The sequence below is a fragment of the Lineus longissimus genome, chromosome 1 (genome assembly GCF_910592395.1).
Source record: "Lineus longissimus chromosome 1, tnLinLong1.2, whole genome shotgun sequence".
In the NCBI taxonomy this organism is placed as follows: domain Eukaryota; kingdom Metazoa; phylum Nemertea; class Pilidiophora; order Heteronemertea; family Lineidae; genus Lineus; species Lineus longissimus.
The window spans coordinates 7,385,398-7,409,512 of record NC_088308.1 but is presented as its reverse complement, the minus strand read 5'-3'; the positions used below and the strand labels follow the sequence as shown (position 1 = coordinate 7,409,512).

Here is a 24,115-nt window from a genome sequence, read left to right as displayed (position 1 = left end):
CCAAAACATATTCCTCAAAACATATCCTATCTTTTGAAATGTCAATGGCGATAGGTACCAATATTTTTCTTTATGTGCATGGCAATAGGTACCAATACATTGCGCAGTATATTGCGCAGTATATTGTGGATTAGCATTGCGTCAGAGAAACAAGCTAAGATTGTAAATGTAGCAAGATTCTGAATCTGTCTTTTGAAAGGAGAAAGTCTCCTGACAATAGAGAGGTTGCGCCACGTCATTTACGACTCTAACTCTTTCGGCATCAACTTTGTGACTGAATTTCAGTAATCTCATTACATCTTCGATATTTGATTGACTTGACAAACATTTTCAAATTGATACAATCAGAATATTCCTGAGCTCGAAACTAAGTCGCATTAAAATGCGAAGAGTTAGTCTCCGTCACCACTTTTCTTATGAGTTGAGACTTTTATACTGAAGACATTTTCATGAATTCAGTTGAATCAAAAACAGTGTTTCGGCCTCAAAGTTGAATTAGGAGTCGTAGTCCCAAAATGGTGCGCAGCTTTTCTACCATCATTTCTGATGACCTCGTTGCGATACGATCTGCTGAACTGTCATGATGCCAGAGATATTCCGACGTATTCTGCAGACATGCCCGACGCCTAATCGGCCCGCTCTCGGTGCTATCAGACGACAGTTTACTCAATAAACAAACCAAGTTGATCGAAGCTAATGAAACACGCAAATACCCCACTGCACTTTTCATTAAGACAATTTATTGTCTTCAACGGTGTCCCTTGCGCTTTAAACGATGAACGCTTTCACTTGCTTGTCTGGGCGCTTTGGTTAACATTTCACTGCCAGTTGTCACTGCAAGGGCGCATATCCAGCAGGCGCCTGCGTACGTTTCTCCACCTTCCGGCACAAACACTCGGCTCCTTTTTCGGCGCAGAGAGTGTCTTTTTCAGAAGGTCGTTCGGGCACACCTTCGGTAGAGAAAAAAAATGGAAAATATCGAAGCCAGTTCTAGAGAGCAGTAACACGGTGTGGGGTGTCCACATTCTTTCGTCTCTCGCTGCAACCCAGCCCCCTCCCCAGTACACAAAATCTGAATCCACCCTGACTGCCATGCATAACAGACACTGGAGCCTAATGCAGAAGCTGTCAGAAGGGTCACTACATGCGGCTAAAGGATGTACATTGTACAGTTTCCTGCATTACAGTACACCAAATCCTGCAGCTAGGGTCCTCCTTTGAGGCTAGGATGTATTGTATTCTGCGTATCCTGCACGGTTTAAGGCTTCTGAATGATCAACTTGTTTCGCCAAGTATACCTGAACCGTATCATCACAAATCATGAGATACGTGCATTTACAAAGTAATACGAGAGACACACGGATCTACTCTTTAGCGCGCCACATGTCCCCTCAAGCAATCAATCCCGCGCCTTAACAGTAACTTTTCATCTCACCAACACTCCTGTCAAAGAACTTGATGGATTAAGATCGTGATGAATAACACCACTATGAAATCGCTTCAATCGTCAACAAATAAATCATCCGATACAATGCGCCCTACTTTTTCACTCGCAGCGTCTTCTGGCTAATTAAGTAATTGGGTGCCGCGCAGTGAGAGTGTTGCCAATTTCACTCGGGCCATTAAGAGCGCGGACAAACGGCGTTAAGTGAACAAAAATGAAAGTAAACATCGACAATGTATCTTGTTAATCTAGTCATCTTATCATGCTGCCAGCATTCTGAGGAATTGTCGTCTGCTCGATTTGATGAAAGCATAAAAGTCAGCTCGCGAAGAGGATCAATCTCGTTCTGCCAATTTGTAATCAGCTCATCGACATTTTTCAAAATTCTCGGCGAAATGTCTGCACTTGATTGATTAACTTGTTTCTCGGTATCGATCTGTACACTCCGATAGTGGAGTCTGCGGAAAGAAGGGGCCAATTATGGCCTCGGAGAGTGCTTGTGGGTACCCTCTACACATGGTACTACTCTCCGATTGAAAAGTCAGCAGACGAGGGACCAATTCACGCCTCGGAGAAAGGTTGTTGGTTCCCTCTACACTTGGTCTTCAAAAATATTAGGCCAGTAGCCACTGGCAGTTTTTCTGTCATATTTCAAGAGACGAGCATATCCTGAGGTTGGAATTTGTGTACGTTATTCTCCAATATCCCACTGATATTTCCGCGAGAAAAAAAGTTGTATATCAAAATATATCCAAATATCGGGTAAAAATATCATAAACATGTATGTAAATATCACATCGAAAAATATCATGAAAAAGTACATGTAAAACAGTTTAGATCTTGCATCTCTTTCTTCAAAATGATTACTAACTGTATTTTTTGATTAATTATTAGTTTTTCCGTGAAAAAAAAAATCGAAAATCGTTGGCCAGTTTCCTGTTATATGAGATTATAAAAAATATCAAATATAATAGATAAGTTCTAGATAAGTTCGAAAAATGTACCTCAATTTTTCAATGGCGATATTTCATGATATTTTCCCGATATTTCAATATCCATAATCTCCACTAACAGGACAAAGTTATGATGATCACAACAGAGGTGCTTTTGAAAAACTCTCAAGCCTCAATGTACTTAAAGTAGTGTATTCCTATTGTAATCATATCTCGGCCTCATTGTCCACTGATTGTAAGGCTGCTGCACGGATGATTGTCAAGCCAGCATAAAATCAATGCTGGCCTCCTAATTAGGAATGATGCTCGTTATACACCCGGCAATGATTCTGTCTTCTATTTCATCATCTATTCATCTCTTTATTGACTTCTTACTTCTTGAAACAAGGGGATTAGGGATGAATTACAGAATGGAAATGCTCTCGAGTAGCATCATCTATAGGAGATATATAGAGACGATACCACCATTTGAAATTTCATGACGTTCGAGGGAACCAGCTACATTATCAATGTTAATGAGGGAAAGTATCGTTTTAGAAGTCAAAATATTTCATACTTGTATTCAAAAGAAACTCATTGGGGTACATCTTGAGATCAATGTGTGTAGTTTAGTCGATACACATTTGAATAAGGTCCTGTTGCATATCTTCGAAAGAGCACTATTTCGTGAAAACAACTTTTAACCCCTCGAGGCAGACCCAATCGATTTATCACTTTAAACCCGTACCGAGGACAGAGACATGAAACGGGGTGTCGTAGTAGTTTAAAGTGTTCAGTTCTGTACCGTTGATATAAATGTATTGGTGATAATTGCGATATCCAATATCTCGATTGAAAAACTTACTTCGTATTTTTTACTTAATGCTTTCTAGACAGCGTAGGCCGTTTATAACGCCGTGTCCGGTTATTGACTGGAACATGTGGAAAGTTGCCAAAGTCGATATCGACATTTGCGGGATACAGAAATCGAAGCCTATAGGCCTATATTTAATTGAAAGTAACTGAGTGGTATCTGGAAAAATTTTGTCAAAATTCTCTTTTCCAATAAAGTAAAGATTATTTCTGCAACAAAACAATATTTGTTATCTTTTAGGCGATATTGATGTATCAGCAGTTTTATGTTTTAACTCCTTATTCCTGGCATCCTGGCAAAAAATAAATCATGTGATGTTCTTTCCCAGCCACCGTTGTATTGGTCCAGGCCTGAAATCTTTTAACTTTGCGGTAAGGGGCAAATAAGGTAAAGGGAACTTGTGGTTCCCTTTCAATCAGAACGACCTATAATGCTACAAAGTACTGCGCAGTTGGAGTGTAACCTTTCGTTAAATTGAACAATGCCAACACAGCGTCTGTACTTATAATGAAAAATACGATATTTTTATATCTAGCGATTTATTGGGTAAGGTTTGAAAATCAAAGGATTGCGGAGGCGCATTGCGTGATGTCGACTCCAATGGGCGTACCGCGTCAGAGCATACTTTGTACAAATCACTGGTGTTCAGGCTTGAAAAAGGGCTTCAAAGTGTTCAAAGCAAAACCTGTCGGTTGTGAATGTTACAAAGAAGCGGTTGGAAAGCTTACACCGATGAAAGGCACTGCACGTTTTCTTTATTTTCAATTGTAGCCCAAATCCCAACAAGTCAATTCTTACACGGTTCCCTATTGCTCGCTCACCTTATAATGGTCAAAAGCGAATGATTTCTAAGCTACAGCACCCCACTGGGTACCTCCAGTGGAATCCATCGCTAGATTTACCGGGTGTCCCAAAACAAACTGGTCTGCTTAAAAGTGTATAATTTTCATTGATACAATTGAATTTTTTTCAAATCAATATAACATAGCTAGTCTGATTCACCGCTAATTCTAGTCAACAATACATATAGTCCATTTTCAAGGCATTATCAAATGATACTGTCGCATATCAAAATCAGTTGTGAAGACTGGGCATTTGTTGTTTCCGCTAGCAAAGGAATTCGGATAGTAACGTACTTTGAAATGAAATCATTTATTTTGTATATTGGTCTATATTTAATTGTCAATTAATTGTTTCTGGTTGCCCGAAATAAGATTTTCACCTTTAATCAAATTTCCTGTCGATTAATTTCAATACGTGGACCTTTTTTTATTTATGGAATTGCCACAGAAAACAAAAGTTTCACAATAAAACTGCAATTACGACGCTGCACTCATTGTACCAAGAATCAGTAGTCAACATTCTTTATATAGCTCATGGTATTGAACAGTACTGGAGGCTGGATCATATTGCCTTTCCAACGGTTATTTTTTCTGGCATTAAGGTGTGGTCATTCTCAGACATCATGCTGCACTCCATTTTTTACCTGTATTCAATTATATATTACTGTTGGTGTCAATGTCCAACATTGATCTCATCAAAACTGATGAATTTCCTAGACATGTCCAAAACCACCTTACAACACTTGCGGAAATCGGAATACTACATGACAGTACAGAAAAAGTCAATCCATAACTGCCCCACAATGTTATAGCGATGATTTTCCCTTCAAATTTCTTGGCAGAAGTGCTTACAGATTCCTCACCCGGCCGTATATAAGCTGGCACAATGTAATTAAAACATGGATTTCCGCAAAAAAAGTGTCGGAACCAGCCAAGGTAACTGTTGATTAAAAACAACTATAATCTATTGCTGGCGAAGGGCCTCCATCAAAGTGGCAACCACACAAAATATTTTCAACGAATTCAACATCATGAGGATCTGAAGCGTGTGTGTGTTTCGCTCACGCTCGAATAAATTTTACAGAAGCACATGAATGTCTCGGGTCTTTATAAATTGCTTTTTAAAACCTGCTTTTCAAAACCTGTTCTGAAATATTTCATGAGAATGTAGCTATAAAGGTCAGTAGAGATTTTCGTGTTCTCTATAAAAATACATTTATATGTGGAACAGTTATCTAATGCCTGCAAGGTATGATTCCCGCATCCATCGCAATACAGCCCCGCATGACAAGCTATCAAGTAACTTTGTATTGGATTGACATTTGGGGCAACCAGATACTTGCGCCGAAGTACCTATACTCATTGCCATAACAACCAACAAGAGAATTATTGGAATAGTCTATTCGATGAGCTGACGCAGATGAATGTGAGATAGCTGATAATCGCTCTATCACGAACATGTCTTTTTAGTATATTTTCAGTAATATCAGAGAGAGAACTTGAAATATATCCATCATGTTGCTACTGTTAGAAAGAATATGTAACAAAGTACAAGCAGACGACTGTGAGATTATACTGGGTCGACGATACCAAGCCCGTTGTGGGGTGCCTTTATCAAGGACTATTTTATACCTAATGATTTCTCTTGAAAAAATACATATTTGTGCGGCCAGGAGGCATGTATCAGTTGACGCATTTTACTTTAAAAGTAGCAGAAATTTTCACATTTTTACACGAATAGAACATGTACGTAGTAATGTCCTAATGAACTCTCCATTTGTGAATAGAATATCAACAGCTCAAACCATAATAGTCAGTTCGAGAAGCGCGATGTACGTCTAATAAGACGTATTGAAACATGAATGGTGGTTTTTAATACCACCCTTCCCGCTTGACATGCAACAGGTGGTTTCACCACGCCTAGCGCATAACATACAACATGCTACATTGTACCAACATGACAAAGTTGATCATCACCTCCCAGCTGTTTAAGCACAACATGCTATCGTAGAGGAGAACATCGACGAAACTCCTTTTGAAATATATATCATGGCCCGCGGCCCACTCCACTCCCAATGTATACATCTATGTACATAGATTGCATAATTATCCTATTGGATCCTCCCACTGCTGGCCCCAGCAGGCAACAAGATCGATAACATATCTAGATAGCAAAGTGCAGTTGGGTTTACTTTTGCGGGGCAAAAACCGAATCATAGCTATCGAGTCTAACAAAGTCTAGGATTGAAAACGTATCCTACGGAATACTAAGTTTAGTAGATTTCATATTTATTTCATATTCGGATTAGCTTCCAAATAGATTTCGCCCCCTTTCATTGATGTAGCCGCGTGTCGTCAGCATTTGCCTCGTCGCTGGCATCCTTCGATCGATAAATGACTGAATGGCGTAGTTTGTTTACAGGGGCAGCAGCCACGGAGAGAGCGAGAGAACACGAGAATCGGAACAAAAAGTAAACAAGAAATGGGACTTCCACTAAGAGTGTGACTGGTACCAGAGGACAAAAAGGGAACATTTTCTTACTATTTGACGCTGCGTTTTAGTATGTGCCCGTGTTTGGTCGCTTCCTGACAAGGCATGCCCGGTACACATCCAGTCAAGGAATACGTTAAAAGAGTAGCGTCTGTCGATTTAGAGGAGTACCCCGAATGGAATTTAGCGGTAAGTCGTACTTTTGTTCCTTTCAATTTATTTTATCTATGCTGTAATCTGAGAGGAAAGACGACTTTGTCTATTCTTTCGGGATGATTGGGAATTGTTTTTTCGTTACTGCAGTATCCCCGAACCACTCCCGAGCTCAAGTTTTCACGTGGGAACACGTGTCTCACAACTATGCTCTCCGTTCTGTTAAAAAAACACTTTACGTTTGTGCATCAGTTCTTTCACCGCTTTAAATGTATCAGCCAGCACCTATTATACCTTACCTTATTCTGTGTTCCTAAAGATTTTATATACATGTACTTACATTGACTGAAAGTCTTCATCTTAATTATCCATGATAATGCCCCCCCCCCCTTTAGTTGGGATGCTGGAAAACAATGTGATAGGTCTCATAGCCCAGTCAAATGAGATTACCTACAGGTAACTTATACTAGCCTTTTGACAAGATGTCCGATCGTTTTTTAAACTATAAAATGTTTACTGGAGTGGACGTGCATCAATTACTAGAAATTTCGCATTATCATGTTGGGAATGATTGGATCAGCAATGTTTGCAGGAAGTAATTGGCACGGGCAGGAAAATATTAGGCAACAAGATCAACAAGCGCTTGTTGAAACAATGAGTTTTATCAATACAATTAATCAGGGATGGAAAACAGTCATTTCTGTTCAACACTCAGATGGTTCCGGTGTTTACTGACTTGGCAAATACAGTCAGCAGATTATAAAAGGAGAAATTCTTATAACTAATTCTGACGTGGTGATGTATTGATATTTGGGATGGCAGTGGGCGTTAGAACATGCTGGCTCTCTTGTTGAGTGAAATGTACTCGCTTTTGTATTGATACTCGGCCCAAACAATATCCTATCCGCGAGAAGGAGAAGTGTATTTAAAGTCGTTTAGCGGTCCCTGCAGTGTCTCTTTACTTGATACCATTCGAATTACCAGTGTCACGTTAAGGTCTTCACCAGCAGGACGAAAAGGTGACGGTCCCTGGTGCTTATACCCACAAGCTTCATATCTAATAATGTCATCATCGATCAGCGTCATAACAAGAGAATGTGGAGCTAGGCCAGTGTTTTTCACGATAAAAGCAATTAGAGTGGCAAGATGAGTTGCAAAATACCAGCATATCAGTAGAAGACAATAATCACGCCGTCATGTATTTTTGGTTAAAGCATTCTGAAGGAACCTCTTTTGGCCAGGTTTCTACGTGTCCCGAGTGCCGTATATGCATCCAACTGGTGCCTCTTGTTGATTAGTGTTTTGCTGGTGTGGAAATGTAAAGTGATCATCATGTAAACGCGAAGAGGCTTCTGATGAATAAATCATGTGATAGACGGCACGGGGAGTTCGAGTCAACGCTCCACACGGGCCAGCCGATAAGTACGCGGAGGCCTCAAGTATAGTGAGCCTTGATTATTGGCCCAGTATTGGTTGCATTGACAACAATAACAAGAATACTACTATGCAACCAAGTCAGATTAGGTACATAACCCAGGAGTTCGTGAATTATGTTGGCTTTTTGTAAATTATTAAATGGCAAACTTGGCAAAGGCGATGTTACTAAAATCTGATTGGTTTATACAAATACAATGTATGACCAAGGAGGATACCGCGGTGACGTCACATCACGTGATCCCGACCCATATTAGTGATCGCTATGGCCAATCAGATTCAGTCTACTGACAGCACCAGCACTGAACACATCTCCACGTCTCACTATCTGGTGCGCTCCTGTACACAAAAACACCAATAGACATGAAATATTGCAATACCTAGTATGGATTCTTCCTGTGTAAAATAAAATTTACAGAGCAGATTAACTTCCACGAATAAAAAAGACGTTTGGCGTGGCCAAAGTGCGGAAATAATGTCTCCGCTAAAATACACTACGAAATACACCAGGCAATGCACTACGCAATTTACAGTAGAGATGCAGTTGAGTTTGTTATTGTTTTGACTTAGAAGCCCGCCCATATCATAATATATTCATGTATTCATGAAGTATGAACTCATTTCTGTCCCATACAACTCTAAGAACAGTCAATTCTCCTTAAATCATCACCGAAACCGCGATATCCGCAGGAAGATTTCGTTCTAGTGTCCGAAAATGCATGATCTTACAGGGGCGCTAACTCGACAAATAGAGGGGATCTATGGGGATCTATGCGAGTTTTAGGTATTACAGGTCTCGAACTTGTAAAATCTGTAAACATGACTCCAAATCCCATTATGATAATGAAGAGATTGCCCCATATCTGGGAGACTGTTTTGAAACCATCGCTAATTTTGGAAGATCGGTGCCCGGCTATTTGGCTTAAAAACCCTATTTTTCCCCATCAAAACAGCACTTTTCATTATTCAAATGATAGCTTATTGTCTGAAGACTTATTTCATAGCAGAAAAGTACTAATAACTCTGATTTGATGCGAAAAATCTAACTTTTTTGATGACTTGATTTTCCCTTGGCCGTGGATCGAGTTTGTTTACAATATGCAGCGCCATCTTGGAAAAGCCGTGACGTCACCGCGGTATCCTCCTTGATGTATGACGACTGGTAAGTGTTTGCAATCCTTGGTATTAACTAACACGAATAGGGTCAGTTATATGAAATGTATGAAATGTATGAAATGTATGAAATGTATGAAATGTATGAAATGTATGAAATGTATGAAATGCAAATGTACATGTATAAGGAATATACGAAATATTATGAAATCTATTGTGATCCATTTGACAGTATACCTGGTGTAACATAACTTGCCTCTTTTCGTCTACTAATTGACGTCGCACTAATGATATGTTTCTTTCAACAATCCCCTCCCTTAAGTCTATTACAATCTGCCCACACACAAATTACAGCCTAAAACAGCTAAATGTTGGAATATTTCGATAAAATCTAGGTGTGTCTCTGGTCAATCTCAAAATAGTACTAGCAGATCGATCTGAGCGCGATCGAACACTAAATGATCTTCCAACAGTGTTGACCATCAAGCCCCTTGTGGCACGTCGATCGCATCTCGTGACTGATCAGCAAAAAATACAATGATGAACATCAATCTCTGCAATTTGATGTAATATTACTCTTGATTCATTGTTCAAACTGCAGCAACGGCCACCCCACTCCCTTCCAAAATATTAGTAAGTTCTAACCAAATCTTTTTATTTGTTTGAAAAGGGACATCGTCCTTAGGTCCTCTCACGGACACCCATCTCTTGAAATGTGTCGGGTCTGACACCTACAATCAACAAACAAGAAAACGAGAAGATGTTCCCCTGCCCCGATTTGGAGTATATATTCGAGCAAAAGAACATATTAGCGAGGTTTCGCAAATTCACGAATTACGAAGTGATGACACGATCATTCTTCTTTTAGCTGGTTAATGCCTTGTTACTCTCGCCCAGGAGGTATCCTTGAAAAGCAAGATTATTTCGCCAATCGGTTCAACTGTCTAAACGCAGTTAACTTTGAATTCCTGGCGAGGAACTGGCTGAGTAGTCACGAATTCGCTTACATTGTCGCCGCGAATGCTTCTTGACAAACGTTGAACTTGGCGTAAAGTGTACCTTTCCTTGAAGTGGGTACCACTGGATACAACTGTCTACAAAATGGAACGTGGGTTATATTGGAACTCAATGGTCGTAATTCGTAATACGTAAGATTTGCGAAACCCCACTATATCCCAATTTTTGCTTAACAGTATACATTATCTGCCGAAAAGATAACTTTAAGGTGTACTTACATGAAAAATATGTACTCATTTTCAACCGTATTCCAGATCCATAGAATAATCTTTTGCGACGTGATGCAAAATTGTGCTCGCGTCCTGCAGCGTAGGGTTAATACTGCTTTCTGCAACCAAGGCATTTGCACTCCAGTTGGTTAAACAAACCAGGCACCATAAACGAACAGAAACTGCCAAAAAACAAAAGCGATACACATCAGTTTACCCAATACCTGATAACATCGCCGTCTTTGACAGAGGCCTGGATGGTGTGCGTAGGTGACTTCTCAAATTGTTCAAAGTGCCCGTCACCCATGCCTGCTGTAAGATTGTTGACTGTTTCCTTTTTAAAGTACTTACGCTGAAAGACAAGTTGACGAGTATTTCTCTGTTTCCCCATACTGAAGAGTCATGGTCTTTCTAGCGACTGTCTATTGTATGGAAACTCTGAAATATTGGGAACATCAAAAATATGTGACACCTGGTGAGGTAGTAAAAATATCCTCTCTAACCGGTGTAATGTTTTTGGGTGTTTTTCTTTCTGAGTGTTTCCCCATTGTTTGGGGACGCTGAAAGATAGATTGACAAGTTTTTCTGTGTTTCGCCCCCATTGAAAAATCAGGCGTCTCTGTAGCTGTATAATGTATGCAAACACTGAAATATGGGGAACAACTAAAGATGTTACTTCGAGCCTCGGATACTCAAGAGATCAGAGCCCTAGGCGTGTATTTGATCACTTTTATTTGTTTTTACCTTATATTACGGACCAGTCAGTTAGCAGAAAATATAATTTCGGGGAAGAGTTATCATAGTTTGATATACAAAATGTAGTTACTTTACCTTATAAAGTTTTGGAGTTTATAGTCAGGAATCATACACTGGCACAATGTTTTTGGCGTGGTCTTCACCAGAGTATTCAAGAAATGAGGGCGTTCACTTTGATAAGCTTGGTAGCTATAATGTCCACAAAATAAAATGGGACCAGTCCAAAGCGTTCGTCGTTTAAAACCATGATCATATTTCACTTGAAATATGATCCTATATTTTTAGCATTCTCGGAAGTGTGATAAGCTACACACGGTAGAGTAGTTAGCAAGACTCAATAAAATCATAGTTGATGGAAAATTCGGTATTAAAATCTCTTTCAACTTAATCTTCATTAAAATCATATTGGCATCATCGACAATTTATGGATTATGGCATGCTTTAAAAGAGATAAATAATTAACACGGACTTGTTTAAAAAGGTATTTGGAGAACCCGGGTATCGATCCCGGTACCTCCCGCATGCTAAGCGAGCGCTCTACCATCTGAGCTAGCTCCCCATATACATGTATAGATGTCACAAACATAATGTTATTCTGATCTTTATCAACAATATTACCACCCGCATATTCTTCCCATTAAACAAAAATGTGTCACAAACAATTTTGCTTCGAATTGCAACTTCCTCTTCACTTAGACCGACGAGAATCGCCCCAATGTCCGCGTAGTCGATGACAATCTAGTTTCGAGACTATCTCCATTCTTCACCCTCAATAGAGAGGTTTTTGTACCCTTACGAACAGCGCTGGCGAAGTACGAAATACGAAGGTATGCGGTGTCATGACGTCATGTGCCAATTCAGTTACGCGACGCTTCTAAATCATATTTTATGCTTTGTACATTTCTAGAAATGTCGCCAAAAAGTTACATTTCGATAAGTTTTCGTTTGTACCTTTCGTAACGTTTGCGGAACCTGCCTATAATCCTGCCGTGGTTCTATCTCCGTGGTCCCTACAGTATCCTAAATATGCGAATTTCATATCTCCACTCCCTTTACTCTCTTAAAGGAGTACGTCGATAGTAATTACTTGTGGTCCATGAAAATAGAAATGTAGTTTTATCTAATGCCGTAGTTATCATGCATACGAATTTGCTGAAATTTGGTTTTGTAATGTATTTGTACATCTGTCTTCACAACTGTAATGCTAAAATTTATATTCATTGCGTATTAACGGATTTGAAAATTTTCAAATTCAATTACAAATTTCAAATTTTAACAAACGGCGTAGGCCTTTAAAACACATGATATCAAAGAGTCATCTATAACACTGCCGGGGTTATCTTATCTGGCATATCGGATATTCATACACAGATAAATAAATCAAAACATATTCCTGTATTGATAAAGTCACTCTTTCTGAAAAATGGTTTGAAATTCTACCTTGCATCGCCCACGGGGAATTTCAAATGTTAGAGACAAAGTTTACGGAACTCGTTTACGTCATGTCTATACTGCGAACATACCAATTACGGAAATTATACCAGTCAATTAAAGTACAGATATCACAAACAGAGTTTGACCTTTAGAATGCCACTTCATATTTTGTATTAAGATTCAGGAAAAGCAAATATCTCAGGAACTAAAAAATACACAGAGCACAGCCTGGGCTTACGGTTTTTAATCAAGCAATTTCAATGAGCCTAAATACATTTTACATGTGACCTTCTCATCAGCTATTAGAGCTGGCTTACTGGACTTTGCGCAATATTTCGCCAAAAAAGTATTCTACGCAACGGTCCCTAGGTGACTTTTCCTATTCATAATACACAGGCTGTCCATCCTAGACCGTGGTGGAGTAATCGTTGTAAAATTAGGCCAAACGCAAAGACAGTTAAGCCGGGTACCACTATGTTTACGATGCGAACAAGCCGTGTAAGTCATTATCAGCATTTTTTTTCATTGAATATTTACGGGTACAGCGTCACAGGGAGCAGCATTGAACTGTAAACAGGTTCACATCATATTCAGACAACGGCTTGTAACGGCCATACAGGAAACGATTCGTATCAAAAACCGACGATCACAACTATTCGCTTGCTGAGAGTATACATTACGCGCATACATTACATTCAGACATTTGAGCTTCCAAGCTTTGAGAAATAACAGGTCATGTGCGAATTTGGCATGTAATTTTGGTAATTTACGTGAGTACATTTTCAACCCCGAAAAGTGTGAAGTGAAGTTATGCTTTTATTTAGTAAAAATCGGTAGGCATGTCCAACAAGACATGTGTCTCAGCTGCCTGGGTGGATGTGGGTCATCACTCACTGGTGACTGACATGTATCGAACTTGACGTACCGGGGTAAAACATAATGGTCGCTCCCCCATTTCGCTCGTTTCGTTTCGTTGCGCAAAGTCCAGTAAGCCAGATGCAACTGCATGTTCATCTTGACCACAAAGGTTTTTGCAACTTATCAAGATATACTGTGAATATAAATAGCACGAGGTTCAGGATGCTGCATGTATCAAGATTATTTTCCCGTTACGCCTGGCGGCACAAGTCACCATACACATGACTGACCGATAACACAGGGCGCGCACTTGGTGAACGTCTGGTCATCTCTAAAAATAGCGCGCGGGATAGTCTGACCATCGAAACTAGGCTATAAATTAGGTTAAATTCCATGCATCGCACATCGGAGTCTATTTCAATGGGCCAATCAAAACAAGGATAGCTCCCTACTACAGCCTCGGTCTCATGAATGTTCGCCTTTTCAGGTTCCGTATTTAAAATACATCCTGTGGCGCATGGTACTCTCACCGAGGTTGGCATCTCGCGATTTCGCATTCCGCATCTCGCGGTTTATGATAAGCCGTTCGAGCTTGTTCATGACATCCCCTGGCTGTCTATGTTATCCCTCATTAACCAAGTCTGTTTACCATGCAGATCACCTTATTCATCAATGGATCCAAGCCTCCTCTAGACATCATCACCGTTTACGATGATTAAAATGATTATCTTGTCGGCTCGTGGTCTGGTTGACATTGAGATGTCTCGTGTTATACGCCGCCGGGTCATGTAAGTGAAGTTGACATTGGAACAGCGTCCCATCTCCAGTTAGCACTAAATGGAGGTGGACGTTCCGCAACTGTCCTATCTACAAATGTTCAGGTAGCGCTATTAAAATTTGGGTACATTGGAAACGCCTCGATTCACAAGTATCACGGTGGGTTTTTTTTTCAATCATGCGCCAGGTTGTTTTGGGCAATGCGGCATAAAGTAACAAACTGTTTGCTATATGTATGCCATTGCGGTGAGGCCCCAACTGGTGCCATTGGTACAGTACACAATGCAATTTTCAATGGACCACCAGCATCGGACCAGATTGCTGCGTCCTCAAATTTCTTAAAATAATTGGCCGTGAGATTATGATTGAACGTTTACGAATACCTAGATATTACGATTAATTGATTGGTCCATCTCAGCAGGAAAACTAGGTAATTAGATTTATTTTTGTCCATATTATATGACTGTACATTCACTTCAGTATGTCAGCAGCCTCAGTGAGCCAAAGACAATACATAAGAATATATATGAATGTACGAGACCAGCACATTAGGTGTGGGCATTTGAACCCAAGGCTTTCAAGCACTCAAAGCCCGTTGCAAGGGTGAGATTATATAAGGAATATAGGTTATGGATGCCAGTGGAGAATTCGAAGCTGCAAAATGCCCTCACCAAGTATGGATTGTACCAACATGATTTTACCGGTGGATGCGGCTTAAATGATTTAATGTTCAACCTGTGTGGATGACGACTTCCGTGCGATTTACTTGAGAATTTAACGTCCGGTTTGTGATGCGGTTGTGAGCAAAGCCAAGGACGTATTCTCATTATGTCGCAGATAGCGAAACTATTAAAGTATACCTCCAATAGGAGTTTATTGGATGACCTTGGCATAAGTTTTGACTATGAGGGCGAAGTATCTCCCCTTCCTGGTATAAACAGGTTGTTTCTGTTCGACAACAGTGGGGACGATGTTCCGCCCAGCTCTCCCCGAACCTGCAGGAGGTGGTACAACCGTATGCTTACCGAGGTGAGTCAGTCGACGTAAAATGTCATTTGCATGCATGACATCCGTTACCCCACACCGACCCGGAGAATCAAAATCCTGAACTCCGGACATTACGTGCCAAATCCAAGTTCAGAGTCTTCACGTATTCCTAAATTCCCGCGAGTCCCTCGATCGTGCGTCTAGGAAAACAGCAGTCCCTTCCTTCAAAGACGCGATGAAGTTATCATTCAGCATTTGGATCCGAGAATCTTGGGGAATACGATAGTTGAAGCTTTACAGTAAAAGTCCGTCCGATAGGTTGCAATAAGTGAAAAGCTTTTGTTGCTTTACGATCTTTTGCTTCGTCACACCGCCCAAGTAGAGATATGGTGCTTGAAATCAGTCCATAACAGGCCCAGAATCTCATGGATTAGAATGTACGCGTTAGTTAAGTGCCATTTAGGTATGCCATGGGAGAGCCATCTTTGTGAGGAAACGGAATGAAGGAAGGTGCAGGGTTCCAGTGACCCGAACGGAGGCCTACTTGTTTAGGAGGGGCGATGGACGACCGACTGGGCGAGTCAGGCCAGGGGGAGCAGTAAAACCGAACGACGTCGGCCCGCAAGCCCAAATTATAAACAAATATGTCCAATATCAATCTACCCGCTTTTCATCCGATAACAGGAATAGATTGGATTGTATTTTAGCTCTTAGTTCTACATGTTACTACGATATGTTTGGCTCCGACAGCTTTAAATACGTTTTTCCAACATCATCAGAGAGTGTGATGCGGCCTGAAAAAAGAAAGTTGATCAAGATAAACACCATGTTTGTAGATCAACATAGAATTTTGTTGAGACTCGCTTGTGCTAAACATTTTTCTGGCAGACCTTGTAGAAGACACGGTAGTGTCGAAAGCTAGTCTCAACAAAAAAATTCTATGTTGATCTCCCAAAAAATGGTGTTAGGTGTATTTTATACTTCTATTGAGGTATGAATACATCAGAAGCTTAGTTTGTAACTGCGGTGGAATACTTTTACTGAGAACGTAGACCCTTGTTGTGACCAGATTTTGCATTCCGATAAACAGGCAAGTGCTCAAAGACATTTCCAATATATTGGACATACAATATTTAATATTATTAAGGTTTTCCAATAATACGCTACACGTTTATCCGACCTTGGGCATCTTCAGCATTGTTGAAGGGATTAGTTGCTCTGAACTTGACCTTCCGTAACTAGATAGCCTAACTGCAGTTTTCCACTATCAATACCAATACAAAATATCAGTGTCGTTAGGGACAAGACCTAAGCCTACTATAATATATGTACAGATTAAAATGGATATCACTCAGTGTTCAGTGATCTCCACATGTCGTACAGGGTTGGACACTTTGAATATATTTGTGCCGTTGTTGCAACCATCCATCAAATCTTGTAATCGAAATCCATATATCTATATTCACTGAAAACGACGATTGTCCAGCACGTTTTTGGCACATCCATCGTAAATAATTACACCAGTTAACGCTCTTTGCCGTATAGGATACTTGGCGTTTTCTAAAGTAGGAACACTGCGATATCAATCACAATATCTAGCAATATTTACCTCACAATTAGTCCTGTTATATGTTTTGCTCTAGTTCCTATACTGTCATAAATAGTCTGTCTGAACAGCACTTCTCAGGACAGTGGAAAAAGCGTGTTCTCCTTCTCCCTCAAAAACAACCAGCAGTTTGTTTCTTCTTCTAAGCATTACTCTTCTAAGATTCAAAGATTGCACGCTCGTTTTACCAATGGGTTGCTTGATCTTTGATAGATTCTCCCTATTGACGCGGCCCTTCAAGCATAACAACGGCTACTTTCGATATCTACGCAAACTGCGCACTCTAAAGTTTCAAAGTGATTGAATCCCACCCCTACGGAGCTACAGTCTCCACTGATCACTCATGGATCAACTCAATGATTGATGGTGTTTCTGGTTGACCGCACCGAGCCCCTATACCCTCACTTACAACAGACGTAATGCCGCAAGCTGATGATGATTCTTATACATATTTCATCACTATGATAAGTTGTGATGTTGTTTCTGGTTTGGGGCAAGAAAAGGTTCAGATGGGTTACAGCCTTTAATGAGTGATTGAAGAACAATGAGTGCAAAATGTATCATCTAAGATCAATACTTAGCTTCAATCAGCGGACGACATTTTAAGATCATGATAATATTGGCAGGAAAAGAATACGACTTTGTTAAATTTTCATCAGACTTCGATGCCCAGAAATAAGACCGTAAGGTCTGCTGCGGAAATATCACCAACGCCATTAACGTCACCATTGTCATCGCACAGTCATCTTCCAGTTTCCCTTTGTTATCACAATCATGTCCCACAGGAGTGCACCTGTTGGGGCGACTACTATGTATGTCTTTCGACCATGCTGCACAATGTCCTCAGCAGATCGCGTGATGGGTCTTTCGTCTTGTCCGATTCTTCACGTCATCGTCAGTGTTGTCGTGCATTGACTGTCAGGCACTCATGCGATGGACTATAATATGGTGTCGTTTATACAGCAAAGGTACAAATGTACATGGTCGTTGCATAATTAATATCACTGATCATTAGCTAATTATTCGCTGTAATATGAATAATAAAACGCTGAATTTGTTAAGCATTGATTTCGGATTGATTGCATCGTTATCTCAAGTGATTTCCTATATCCTGCGATTGACCGCCTACCCTGGGGACCAGAATCCTTGCATTATAGCCTTCTTGAACGATCAGATCGCGTGCAAGACAAACTGGCTTTGTAGGATAGCCCTCGAAACCTATGGCATTGCTTGACATCATGACCAGGCTGTCGAACACTAGATAAGTATATTTTACACGCCATTCGAAGAAAAGCTTTATAAATCTTCGGCCTCTTGCAGTTGTGCAGAACTAATCACTCTGTGGTCCTATCCATGACTGACACTACCATCCAGAGTTACAGTTTGGTCGCAATAATAACAAGTCAGGCAACCTTAGAGGCTGATTGATATGTTTTCCAATATCATACTATAAGTAGCACCGATTCATCTCATCGTGCGAACCCAGACACGTGTTAATAGTTTCTCTCCTAGTCTGTCGGATTTGATGAAGGAATCGCAACCAAGTGTTATAATTATTGATCAAATTCATGAAACATGGTACTCGGTTATAGAACCGTCAGGAACATGCGTCGTCTACATGTAGTTAACCCTGCTACCAGTATGCGTTGTTTCTATCTATCTCGTTTGAATGACCCTTGAAGCTACATATACTAAAGCCAGATATAAAGAAAGTTTAGAGTTATATACCACTTTTGTTGTATAACTTGTAAATTCCCTCATCAAAACTGTAGAACAGGTGGCCCAGTCCAAATCGGTATCATCTGTATTTTTGGCGCCCCTCATAAGTAATATAGACTTCCCACTCACCATGATATATGAGCGAGAACAGCTTCCTGTTCTTGTCATTTCCGAATATAGAAAGAAACATGACAGTACAAGAAATAAGAAGGATGATGAAAAAAAAAATTCACCATGTCTAAAAATCGCTCTTCGCCACACCCCCAAATCATGTGGATGTTATCGGAAATTGAGTGTTTGCGATACAAGGAAGTTTTTCTGTTACAAAAACAAATCGCAAAGGACAAGGAAATATTTTCCCGTAAACATGGGCATCATAGTCGAGGGGAATGGAAATCACACGCAGTTTTCCCATTGTTGCCTCAGAATGGCCGCAGGACTGACACCAAGCTGATACCTGTTATCTTGTTCGCAATCCTTTCAGGTATCCTAAAATCTTCTTCAAGGGACCTTCGTGGCGCGTATTGTCCTGTCTTACATGAACATAACAAAATATCCGCAATCGCCAAATCTCACCTTAGCTATCTTTGTGTTTCAGAAACCATTACCGAAGCTCCCAGTCCCCGATCTCGACACGACCCTCCAGAAGTACTTGGCGAGCGTTGAACATCTTATCCCTGAGGAGCAGTATGGCGTCACTCAAGCACTCGTGGCTGATTTTGGCCGGCCGGGAGGAGAGGGCCAATTCCTACAGGAAAAACTCCGGGAGGTAGCAGAGATAAGGGACAACTGGGTAAGTTAACCTGTACTTTGGTTCCTCCCACGGAAGAAAAATCCAGCTAAAGTTGACGTGGGAATCTCCGCTTGTGCACTTAGGGGACCTTGATTGTATGTTTAGATTACAATGTCTGTTGTTTTAAAAGTTGATGATGTTAGCATCCCCGGTATGAGTGTCGCAACCAAGAGAACACAACCTAGGGTCGGGACCTGGCTTATTTCATCGCAAGTTGAGGTCAGTTTTTGCCAAAAGAGAGTTTAAAGGAACGCTACATTACCTACGAACAGATTTCTTAACAAGATCACGAAACATCTTGAAGAATGTTTGGATGTAGGCTTAACCTTTGAGGACGCTTTCACTCGATGACTGAAATCTGTTGTCATAACCATGACATTTACAAACCAAATTCTGAACAAGAATATGTTCTTGAGGACACTGAGGCCCATGCCTCCTGCTTTACCATCTCCCCACAAGTGATAGTCTTTCACCTCATTCTTTCAACACAAGTCATTAAACATCATGTTTTAAGTTGACGGCATAAACTTTAAACTTGTCAACATTTAGCACGTCCTATCTTTCCGTTTGCCTTAATTAGGCAGTTGGCAAAGTCTACGGCATCTCCTATTCAATTTATTGACTCACCTTCTAAAACCGACAACGTTATCGTAACTTAGTTGTTTTTTTGCTCATTCTAATCGCAGATGTCGTTAAGTCACCAGTCACGCGAACTGCCTTAAAATCAGAAGTTCAGCTTAATCATTGAATAGAATTGGTGGGCATAAAGATAATAGGAGCTGGAAGATAAACTTGATTAGAAGCTTGTTAAAGCAACTTCTTTTTCGTCCTGTTATACCTGACTGCATTGAGTGATTCTTTGATAATAGCTACCCGGAAATGATAAGCAGACGTCGCCTGATGTACATCTGTCGGGGCCTGTTCGCCAGAAGTGCCATACTTACTTTAATTGATATTAAAATTGGCATGAGGTGCCTTAAACGAAGATACTCTATAGTTTCATCGATCAAAGACCGGTTTGAGACTCGTTGATTAATAATTACTACGAAATCTACACAAAGACCAAGCCGAATTATGACGTCATGACCAACAGACAAATAGATGTCGCCAACCTTTTGTCTAATAAAATTGAACATGTTGAATTGCATCGAGCGACTTTGTGCGCATGAGAAACTATAAAGTACAAACGTCATAAAGTCCCCAAGTACTTTCTATAACTCATTCCAACTGCCACGAAATCTGTGCATATCGACATTTCAATCAGGCAAAATAGCAGCGAGTGTATCGTTTAGGAAATGAGATTAAAGGTTGGCAAACACTTCTCGCGTCTGAAGAGCAGTGGAAATCCTCCACCAATCCACAGCGCTTCCTCAAGTGGAGAAACCGTGTCGAGAGCAACTCAGAAATGAGATGCATTGATCTCTAGTTCACGTGACGCAAGGAGGTCAGGATGAGCAGAGTGAAATTCAGAGAGATTTTAGAGAACATTTAGAATTCGACACTTTGGTCAGCGCAGAAGTTCAGGGAGCGAACTGTAAAAATGATGAATCCGGTTATAAAAATCGTAGTCGACGTCCTTTTTTATCGGGTTTTGTTAATTCCATCCTTTTGCCGATATTCTGGTAAAATTTGACAAGAGTGGTGTTTACGCCTCATGGCAAAGTTTCAGAAAAAATGAGTTCACTCTGTCTGGTAGTAGACGTCAATTATTTTGCTTAAGCTGAAAGATTATACTGACACGGATGTAGATGCTCTACATCATTGATATTGATAATATCAATAATAACTTCATTCAAATAAACTTTAAAGGAAGATTGATATAAATGCCACTTGAACAATTTTCATTCAACTTGATCTCTGTAATCAGGACGCCTCTCCCTAAAGAACAAAAACTCTCAGACCCTTGGATATCCTTTATAGAGAGGTTCTACAGTGTTACGAAGTATCATGCCCTGCCTCCAACTGACCGCTCCGCCCTGGTTCCTTGCCAGCAGGATCAATGTTAATGTCTCCGGTTCTGATCATAGTGGAACGCCCTCATTACATATAGCCATCCCCTGGCTGATCGATCAGAGCTAGGATTGGTCCAGGAAAGGACTTCTCAAGAGATGGGAAAATTGAGGACCAATTTCACCCTTGAAGGCAAGAAAGTGTCTTGTCGTCTTCTTTGGCATGTTTTTGCTCTTAAATGTTGTTGATGTCAGCCTAACACACTATACATTCTGGATACGGAGTACATAAAGCGCTTTTGAAATATTGGTAGAAAACAGGATTCATGCAGCGCTTTTAATGGTAGTTGCAAGGGTTGATGCCGCTTGAAGTAAACATCAAACCTCTCGTCGCCAATATAAACGCATCCAAACACGCGACTACCTGATCCTTACACTAAATCCCTTTGTACTCCGTCGTCGTATTTTTAAAGGAGTTTAAAAAAACTTCAAAACTCTCGACTGATCTGTTCAAGGCCGGTTTTTCTGTGTAAGAAGATCTTTAGTTGAGAGAAAATCGATAGAGGTATACTGGATACAGAGAGAGGGAGAAATATAAGTTTGGTAAAACTTAACTTGGCAGACTTGTGTGATATATATCCGATCTCTTGTTGATCCGGCGGGCTTTTTGAGACACAGGTTAACCCAATATACAGGACGTAGCAAGTACTGGTGTTAACCCAATACATAGGACGTAGCAAGTACTGATGTTAACCCAATACATATAGGACGTAGCAAGTACTGATGTTAACCCAATACATAGGACATAGCAAGTACTGATGTTAACCCAATACATAGGACGTAGCAAGTACTGATGTTAACCCAATATACAGGACGTAGCAAGTACTGATGTTAACCCAATACATAGGACGTAGCAAGTACTGATGTAAACCCAATACATAGGACGTAGCAAGTACTGATGTTAACCCAATACATAGGACATAGCAAGTACTGATGTTAACCCAATACATAGGACGTAGCAAGTACTGATGTTAACCCAATACATAGGACGTAGCAAATACAGATGTTAACCCAATACATAGGACGTAGCAAGTACTGATGTTAACCCAATACATAGGACATAGCAAGTACTGATGTTAACCCAATATACAGGACGTAGCAAGTACTGATGTTAACCCAATACATAGGACATAGCAAGTACTGATGTAAACCCAATACATAGGACGTAGCAAGTACAGATGTTAACCCAATACATAGGGCGTAGCAAGTACTGATGTTAACCGAATACATAGGACGTAGCAAGTACTGATGTTAACCCAATACATAGGGCGTAGCAAGTACTGATGTCAACCCAATACATAGGACGCAGCAAGTACTGATGTTAACCCAATACATAGGACATAGCAAGTACTGATGTTAACCCAATACATAGGGCGTAGCAAGTACTGATGTTAACCGAATACATAGGACGTAGCAAGTACTGATGTTAACCCAATACATAGGACGTAGCAAGTACAGATGTTAACCCAATACATAGGACATAGTAAGTACTGATGTCAACCCAATACATAGGACGTAGCAAGTACTGATGTTAACCCCATACATAGGACGTAGCAAGTACTGATGTTAACCCAATACATAGGACGTAGCAAGTACTGATGTTAACCCAATACATAGGACGTAGCAAGTACTGATGTTAACCCAATACATAGGACGTAGCAAGTACTGATTAAAAATTCTATTCTGGACTTTGACGTACATGTACATGTTATTTTAGTTTATATAAATATATCGAGGTGTTCAGAGTGAATTATCCGAAAAGTGTTTATATCTCAAAGACGTCAAGCACGAAAATAATCGAAATTTGGCTCACTAAGAGACGAGGTACATGTTGGCACGCATGTGTATTTCAGCATGAAAGAAGCATGATTGAAACTGAGATAGGCCATTTTATTCAGACAGAGAGGTTGACAAACTTCATACACTAAAAATTTGGTTACACACAAAATTGACACACTTTCATAATTGTGTGGTCTTCTGTGAGTAGTAAAAAAAGTGTTCCTCATAATACACATGAAAGGGTTTTATTATTGATTTTCATTTCTGAGATAAATCTAGGGTTGTCTATAGTTCGAGTCATAAGCCATCGCCGAGGGCATAAAGTTACCACATACCAAGCTTAACCTTTCAGACAGTAAAGCAACATGTTATTGGAAACACGCGGGTAGCGTGTCTACGCCTTTATCTGGAAAACTTTGTTTTGGTAAAAATGGTCATTAGAAGTTAGTGTTACTTGTTCAATAAAGTAAGTTAATGCTCTTTCATCTCATTCAAAACGAGGAGCTTGCAATAACGCGCCGCGGCGTTTTTTTTTATAATCCTATAACTTTCCCTACTTCGTTAAAAAAAAGATAAAGTAAGTATCCACAAACAATGACTAGACAGCAAAAAAAACACAACTCTCTAATCCGAAATTTATTTTTTCAGGCGTACAACTGGTGGCTGGAAGACATGTACATGAACGTCAAGCTGCCCTTACCCTGCAACTCAAACCCAGGCACGGTGCTCCCGAGACAAAACTTCCGAGATGAAGACGAATGGCTCAGGTTGGTAATTTATATGAACCTGGATTTGCAAATGATGATGGTTTTTTCGTGGAAAAAAACAAGTGTCATAACTTTGAATATCAATGTGAATATGACGAATAGTGTCTTTCTCTCGTAATTT

The 24,115-nt window shown here is 40.2% G+C and overlaps 1 protein-coding gene and 1 non-coding gene across 6 annotated transcripts in view; one reads left to right on the top strand and one right to left on the bottom strand.

The window, feature by feature from the left end:
- Positions 1–24,115, top strand: part of LOC135487480 (probable vesicular acetylcholine transporter-B) — a 119,315-nt gene that overhangs the window by 82,236 nt on the left and 12,964 nt on the right. For all 5 annotated transcript variants that reach the window (XM_064771212.1, XM_064771176.1, XM_064771192.1 and 2 more), the window contains 3 exons: positions 6,515–6,772; positions 19,245–19,439; positions 23,876–23,994. In XM_064771212.1, coding sequence (XP_064627282.1) covers positions 6,689–6,772; positions 19,245–19,439; positions 23,876–23,994 — 398 coding nt within the window. In that variant the 5' untranslated portion in view covers positions 6,515–6,688. The remainder of the gene's footprint in view (positions 1–6,514; positions 6,773–19,244; positions 19,440–23,875; positions 23,995–24,115) is intronic.
- Trnaa-agc (transfer RNA alanine (anticodon AGC)) lies at positions 11,752–11,824 on the bottom strand. The gene has a single exon. It is a non-coding gene; the product is annotated as a tRNA-Ala (tRNA).